At 50.7% G+C, this 7491-nt stretch overlaps 1 protein-coding gene across 3 annotated transcripts in view; it reads right to left on the bottom strand.

The window, feature by feature from the left end:
- Positions 1–6915, bottom strand: part of LOC147041610 (solute carrier organic anion transporter family member 5A1-like) — a 7967-nt gene extending 1052 nt beyond the window's left edge. Inside the window, exons 1-10 of one of the 3 annotated variants that reach the window (XM_085939448.1) lie at positions 6760–6915; positions 5563–6596; positions 3516–4616; positions 1626–1758; positions 1356–1555; positions 1081–1245; positions 731–929; positions 437–596; positions 76–320; positions 1–8 (exon numbers count right to left, since the gene is read on the bottom strand). The exon at positions 1–8 is cut by the window's left edge and continues 57 nt beyond it. In XM_085939448.1, the coding sequence (XP_085795574.1) occupies positions 1–8; positions 76–320; positions 437–596; positions 731–929; positions 1081–1245; positions 1356–1555; positions 1626–1758; positions 3516–4428 (2023 nt within the window). In that variant the 5' untranslated portion in view covers positions 4429–4616; positions 5563–6596; positions 6760–6915. The remainder of the gene's footprint in view (positions 9–75; positions 321–436; positions 597–730; positions 930–1080; positions 1246–1355; positions 1556–1625; positions 1759–3515; positions 4617–5562; positions 6597–6759) is intronic. The other 2 variants (XM_085939449.1, XM_085939450.1) reach the window with 2 other exon arrangements.
- Positions 6916–7491: the final 576 nt, after the last annotated feature.

Genomic DNA, 7491 nt, shown 5'->3' with positions numbered 1-7491 from the left:
CCACCGACCTGAACGTCAACACTTTTCACTTTCCATACATGTGACCTAACCCCTCCGACTCTGACCCTAACCCACCTGAGCGTGACAATGATGGCGGAGGGCTGCGCACAGGCGGTGATGAGGGTGACGATGAAGAGGAAGACGAGGAAGGGGATGAGCGTGTTGCAGGTGCGCTCGCACTTCCCCGACGTGGCGAAGCCGTTCTCGTTCAGGTAGGTCTTGACGATGACCAGCTGCATTTGGTTGACGGGGCCGCCGCCCGACTGCGGCGTAATCACCTGACGGCTCTGCACGCAGGCGCACTCCGTGTAGTTCCTCACCTGACCCAGAAGAATGGTTGACACGTGAAACGTATACATTTGGAATATAACTCAAAGTCGAGAGTCCCGCAAAGCTATGTCCTTGGCCCTCGCCATTTCTTTCTATCTGCGCTCACCCCGCCGCTGTCGTTGCCGATGGCGTTGCATCCGGCCAGGCACGGGTTGAAGTAAGTGATGCCGTCCGAGCCGCACACGGGCGCGTACTCGTGGATGCGGCAGCCGCAGTTGACGTTGCAACTTCCCGTTAGATTCCTGTGGGCCGGCGTCATCGTCGGACTGCGAACGCACACAACATGCGGGGCTGGTTTTTGACGCAAATGTCACAGTCGGGAGGGTTTTTGTTGTGATGAACTACGTGTTCTTGTATTTATGGATTATCTTTGATTTTTTCTTTTCTTTCTGGTGCTCACCCGGTGGTGTAGGGTATGTTGATGCCTCCCAGGTTGATGCTCTCGCAGCCCACGATGAAGAGAGTGGAGAAGCAGAGAAGCGAGACACCGCTGCAGATCATGGCCAGCTTGGCTGACTCGCGGGCGCCCAGCTTCAGCTTCTTGATGATGTAGCCGCCCAGCACGATGCCCACACCGGCGCTGGGCACGATGATCACGCCTGCAAGACGCAAAAAGCCCGCCTTTGCTTCGAATGTTCTCGCTATCTAGTCTTCTTGTTCATTGGGTTAGGTGCCATCTTGACACGGTTTGCGTCGTGTCCACGGCAATACAGACGACTGACCTCCAAATCAAATGACACAAATTCGCACCTGTGTAAATGCTGGCGTTGGAGGCGGGGATTCCAAACTGGGACTCGATGAACTTGGGGATGAAGGTGATGAAGGCGGTGACGATGGCGCACTCGGCCGTGTAGGAGAGGCTGACGAATAGGAAGGTGACGTTGCTGAGGATTCTCAGCGCCGCCTTGGGCATGTCTGTGAGATTAAACGTTGAGTCATTACGGCAAATGCTTCCAGGGCGACATTCTCGTCCAATCGCGTGCGAGGGAATGTCATCCAAAGTCTGCACTCCACTCTTTGCTCACCTCTGATGTTCTTCCCGAAGCCCATGGAGGACGAGACGTCGTGGCCCTTGCCGCCGGACTTGTCCTTCATCACGTCGTCGTCTTTGTCTGTCTTTGTCTGTCTCCTCTTCTTGTGGCGAGGCGGCAACTTTTTGGGGAAGGCGAACATGGGGAAGATGACCAGGAGCGTAGCAAAAGCACACAGCAAGAAGCCGCTCCACCTGAGCGACATACACCTCTATGAGATTGGATTTTGCAAACTGGTCAAAGAACCGCAGTCGCCGTGGTTACCAGTTGCCTACAAAACGAGGGTCGCTTTGGTCGATGGAGACGACGCTTTTGGGGTCCACGTAGAAGCCGATGAGGACGCCCCCCAGCAGGTAACCGGCGGCCGGGCCCAGGGCTCCCATCACGTACATGATGGCTGAGGAGAAAACAAATGTGGTTGTTGTTTTTTTTGCCTCCCATTTGTTTTGCAAACAAAAACCTCCAAGAGCCGCCTAACTGCACGCTTGCTGGACTCAATTACGCAAGAGACCTTCAGCGGCGCCATGTGAAGGGCGTAACCTTCCGGGCTTGGCATGACTTGATCCCGTTGGGGCGCTATCAGCTTTCCCTGCTTGTGTTTGTATCGAGTCAGCAGGTTCGTAGCCGCTGGGGGTCTGACTTCCAAGGTGGTGGTATTTCTCCGCATCTCTTCAGTGCTCCCCTGGCTGACCTTAGCTCCACCCACACCCCCTTCCCTTGACAACAAAGCCAGAAACTTAATGAGAAAGTCGCCCCCTGGTGGCCAAAGCCATGACTAATGATGATAATAATGAATGACATGAAGATACTAAGCGCATTTCAAACATAAAGTTTCTTTCTTGGGTTTGGTTGCCTTTTAGGGGTGACTGGTGCAAAAAAAAAACAAAAAAAAACAGGCAAACGTAAAGATGCGGGAGCTGGTCGGTCTATTAAGCGGGCGTGGTTTTCACGAAACAAAATCGCAGCCGAGATGTTTGATCCGGACATCGCGTCGGCACTGACCGGTACAGACGGAGAGCTTTGACTTGAAGATGAAAATCCAGCCTCAGACAATGCGAAAGCCCTTCTGACGAGTGGCGTCAAGGCGGAGGGCCACCCAGGCACTTTGTGGTACCGCTCGCTCAGCCAAGACATGGCGGGGTGCACGGAAAAGCACCTGACTGGAATCAACTTTCTCAGGTCCACGTCTGCCAATGAAGCTCTGAACACATTTGCTGGTCTTCCAAGGTTTGCTTACACGACCCATTTCACACCGACACCCAAGCCTCGGAATCGGGGCCTCCCACATGATCCTGGCGGCGGGATCCCGATGCTCATTTGCTTTTCCTTCAGCGGGGCGCTTGTGTCTAACAACAACTCGTCACAGCGAGCGAAAACCCACGGCTGAGAATCACAACCTCGCTTGTGGCATTTCCCCAGGAACCTTCCCACACGCTCGAAACAATACGACTCGTGGGCTGGTAATGGCCAGTGGCAAACGATGACCTGCTTGGAATTGCCAAGACAAGAGAGAGGAAAGGTATGTGGCTTGGAGTTGGTGTAATATTTAACCTTGGTGTGAAAAATCCAACATGATGAAACCGGAGTGGCTGGACGGCGCAGCGTGATCTGTCAGGCCCGAAGGGGGGGGGGGAAAGACAGCCCACTGTGGGTCACGGAGGTCAGTGCGCCCGATGATTACAAAAACAGAGCGAACGGAGCAAATCTTTCGACCGGAACGACAAAAGCGGGTTTTGTGTGAATGCGCAGGGAGCACACCCGACACAGAGAGACGCCGAGCCGTCGGTCGGTAACTGGAGCAATTTGTGGCCGACGCAACTCGGTGTATAGAGTTGAGCCTTCCTGTTCCGTGTTGAAATCACTCAAACTGAAATTGAACAAAATTGAGGGGGGGGGGTGAGGCGTCGGTGCGAAAGCAATCCATCGCAATGTTTAGCCGGTTTAATCACATGACTGCCTTTTGATAATGAGAGGTCAGTGGGCCATCGGGCATCTACGCACAATCCTTGAGCAGATTGAGGGGCGCCGCACCAACGCGGTCACAAGGGAGGATTACTGAACGAGCCATGCGCGCAAGTCACGGCGGGGGGGGCCACACAACGAGGGCACCGGGTGGACAATGGCGCATTGTGTGTGCGCTGCAGGTGCCCTCACCCAGGTAGAGAGACGCGTTCTCCTTCTTGACATTGTCGTCCAGGTAGGTGGGCCCGAGGGTGTAGATGGGCGTGGAACCCATGCCGACCAGTATCTGGGCGCAGATGAACAGCGCCACGTAGAGGTTGTGTTCGTCGCCTTCGTGTTGGCGATGGCACGACGGCGCGTCCGCCGCCCGTCCGCTGTCGTTGGCGCCGAGGCAGAGTCCCTCTTGGCCCCCCGACGCGTTCATCTCCTGGATCTGGTAGGGCGGCGAGATGAAGTGGGGCAGGGAGAAGAGCGCGGCCCCGACCGCGATGACCACGCCACCCGCCGCCAGCCAGCGCGGCCTCTGGCCCCGGCCGCCCAAGTACGAAATGAAGACCACCACCAGCAAGCTGCCGATGTCAAAGCAGCTGACCAGGAGGCCCGACTCGGAGCTGCGTAGGCTATAGCGCTTCTCGATGGTGGTGATGACGCTGCTCAGGTAGCCCGAAACCATCAGGGACTGGATGAAGGTCAGGTAGCAAATGCACAACAGGAAGCAGCGCGAGTCTCCGAGGCTAACGGGCACGTACTTTCTGGCCGGGATGCGAAGAAGGCGGGAAAGCGAAAAACCGACTTTCTTACCCCCGGCCGTCCGGTGGGGGTCCACGGGAAGGGAGCTGCCGAGGCCTACCGCACCGGAGGACCGGAAGTCTGTCCTGGAGGAAGGCGACTCTGGGCTTTTTGGCGGCAGCTCGCGCTTCTCTTCCATGTGAAGGGCGGCGACGTCAAGCGAGCCAGACTCCTTGCAGCCATACCGTTGTACGTGTCCGTTCAAGTTCTTGGCCTCGACGCCGCTTAGCGAGTCCACGTACTGGTCCCGGAGCTGAAGGATCGCCAGAGATTCTGAGAAATCACTGCCGGTCTCGTCGCTGTCCGAAGACGTCATGGCACAGCCGAGGAGGACGAGGAGGAAGGCAGGTGCAGCTCTGAGAAGACTTGGGCTGAGCTGGGAAGGCTACTAGTGAGCACTCATGGGCACTCAGTTGGTGGGCGGGAAGGCCAAAACTAAAGACCGCCCTGCCCGGATCACCGCGGGGGACTGGATGCCTCTGGATCCAAGCATTTTTCCATCTGCTGTCAACACAGCACACATAGAAACAAATTATCCTCACTAGGCAATAAACAAAAGAAAAACACATATTTGAACTGTGTCTGGTTTAGACTCCATTGTGGCGATGCTTGTTATGGCTTTTTGTTAGATGCTGGTTCTTTTTGTTTCACAGCAGAGCAAGCAGCCTAGAGACAGAACAAACAACAAGTAGGGCTGGTGTCCAGAATAATGTGCATGTGCACTTTGCACCCCGGGAAATGTTTGGGCCAGGCAATTCAGATCCTGCTCCGAATCTGTTAATCTGGAAGTTTAGCACACAATAGTATTCTCAACATGAGTCGTGATTTTAAAACACTACAAATAAGAACATTACACTTATGTACAACACTTGCCAAGTTTGTACTGTACTTTATCCCTTGGTGAAATTTTCCAGGTATAATCTGGTGAATTAATTTCTCACGTAATGTTGTTTTGCATTGTATTCCTAAAATAGCCTTTTTGGAGAGGTATTGCGCTCTATATAAATAGATTTTGGTTTATTTTTTAATTTTTTAATTTGAGTAATTATGAATCTGGGGGTTTGAATAAGCCACCGTCTAAATAAAAAAATGATTTTTTTTATTGACGCACGGTTTCAATCCGCATTCGCCAACGGGCTCTCGGATGTCCACTTTTGAATCGGTAAACTACTGAATTTGAAAACAAAAGCCGACCGTAAACAACACAAACAAACCGTACAAGCGAGTGAAACTCCAAAAGGGTCCAATTCGACAAATAAACAGCAGCATCTCTTCTTTTGTCAAGGCACAAACACAGTGGGAGAACAAAAGAGCAGGCTGGGTCACTAAATGTCTCACCCTAATGACAAACACACTGCGACAACGGCACAACATTGATAATATTGTACACATTTGTCAAAAAAAAGTGGCTTTGAATAAGTTACAGATTCAAAAGAGCCGTTGTACTCACACGGGACAGAAAGAACGTAGCCTGTTTTTGTCCTCGGAGTAGTCGCTTGCTAAATGAAACGATACGCTGGGCTGCTACAGCAGCCACAGTTGCTGCTGCCTCCAGGGACCGTAGGAAATTAGTCCACTTTTAACAGTCTCGCCTCAAAAAGCGCTAAGGGGTCAAATCGCGCGCAGGCCGAGTAGTCTGCCATGGAGAACTACATAAAAGATGGTGACAGGATTACTGTGGTGCCTTGAGTGAGAGATAGTACAATCGGCAAAATGGCAAATGAATGCAATTCAGAAGCCCACCACAAGATGGCGGCAGCATACAATTCACATTGTGCTCTCATTCGAGAGGGGGACAACATCAATATCACATCACGCAATTTAGGCGAATACAGTCTATTAGGTATTGTTTGGAATCACCGTATAAAAGTTGTTTACTCATTAAGATACTATTATTGGGCAATTTGAATGCGTCTCACAGTCCTTTCTTACCCACTCAGCCATCTGTGAGTGGGTAAAATATGAATGTGTTGCAGACCGAATGAAAGACTTGTATCTGAAGGCACCACTGTAGCCAGATCATTTTGAAAAAGGATGATAAAAGGCTTTGGGTTTTTTGTTTTTTCAATTATTTTTAACATTTCATACTTTTATCATTATTTAAGTGAAACGGAAAGGAAGGAAAGTGACAGATGTGAAATTCTTTTGGTTACCAATGATTGAATGATTCTGATCAAGATAGAGGATGAAGACCCCGTCATTTTTTTTTTTTCTTCAGAAGGACCCAGATGAAAGCAGCTCCTTGCATCTCCATGGCGACGCAGTTTTGATGGAGGGTCCTCCTGTCATTAGCCAATGCATCAGGAGGAGAATGTGGACGGACAGAGATCCCATCCCCGGCAGTTTGGGTGCTGTAGGTGAGAATCTTGCCATTGTCGATTATTTCCTAGATGACTTTTGTGTACTCATCCAGCGTGGTCTTGCCAGTGGCCAAGGTAACATCTCTACCTGCTTTGCCCTTTACTTCCTCGTCTGCTGCTGCCGCTGTTGAAAACAAAGTGACTTTTTACCACCAGTTCCACAATAACTATTGTCACAGCAGACTTAGTGAGTTTCTCTTTTCTGCATCATACTGTGCATCTATCTCATTGACGGCATTTCATTCGAGAGGTCAACCCTCCATTGTGTTTTCAAATACGTAGATTACCAGCGAGCGGAAGGGAGAGCAGGAGCGCCCACATCAGCCGAGGCATCTTGCTGGTCACCTGGAAGAAGTGCGAGTAAGAAGTAAGTAAGGTAAGGTAGGGTTCACCAGAGCGAGTACTCGGCCGTCGACGGGACTTCACTTTTAATCTCAGCTCAGGTTTACCCACAATGCTTAGCCTACAAAGAAAAAGACATCAGCTCTTTGGAAATGACACAGCGCTTGCAAATGTCATACGAGCATCACTAAGACGCAAAGGGTTCAAACGCAAAGCTTTGAGATGAAGGACACCTGATGATATTACGAAATCAGGAAGGACACCTGATGATATTACGAAATCAGCAACTCCACAGGACGAGGACTACGTGTGCCAACCAAAAACGGCGGCGGGCTGATGGATGGCCGCCAGGCCTTTCGCACTCCTTGCGTGCGTGTTGATTTGTTTGATCCATTAATTATTCATTTATTCGTAGATTTATTTGATCTATCTATTGATTATTTCTTTGATCTATTGATTTATTATTTGTGTTTATTTGTTTGATCCATTCATGAATCATCTATTGATATATTTATTTGATCCATTGACATATTCCTAGGGGGCACAATTTGTAAAACAAAGTTCCGGGAGAAAAAGTGAAGAACGACTTTTAAATTGGACACGTGATCTTCCTAATGTTCATTCCCTCTACCGTCACGCTTCACATCTGGCACATCTGCTTTCAATCTGGACAGCCC

Source organism: Syngnathus leptorhynchus, chromosome 19 (assembly GCF_054491065.1).
Source record: "Syngnathus leptorhynchus isolate UIUO chromosome 19, UIUO_Slep, whole genome shotgun sequence".
Classification (NCBI taxonomy): domain Eukaryota; kingdom Metazoa; phylum Chordata; class Actinopteri; order Syngnathiformes; family Syngnathidae; genus Syngnathus; species Syngnathus leptorhynchus.
Note: the sequence above shows the minus strand (reverse complement) of the source record. Positions and strands in the feature narration are given on the sequence as shown.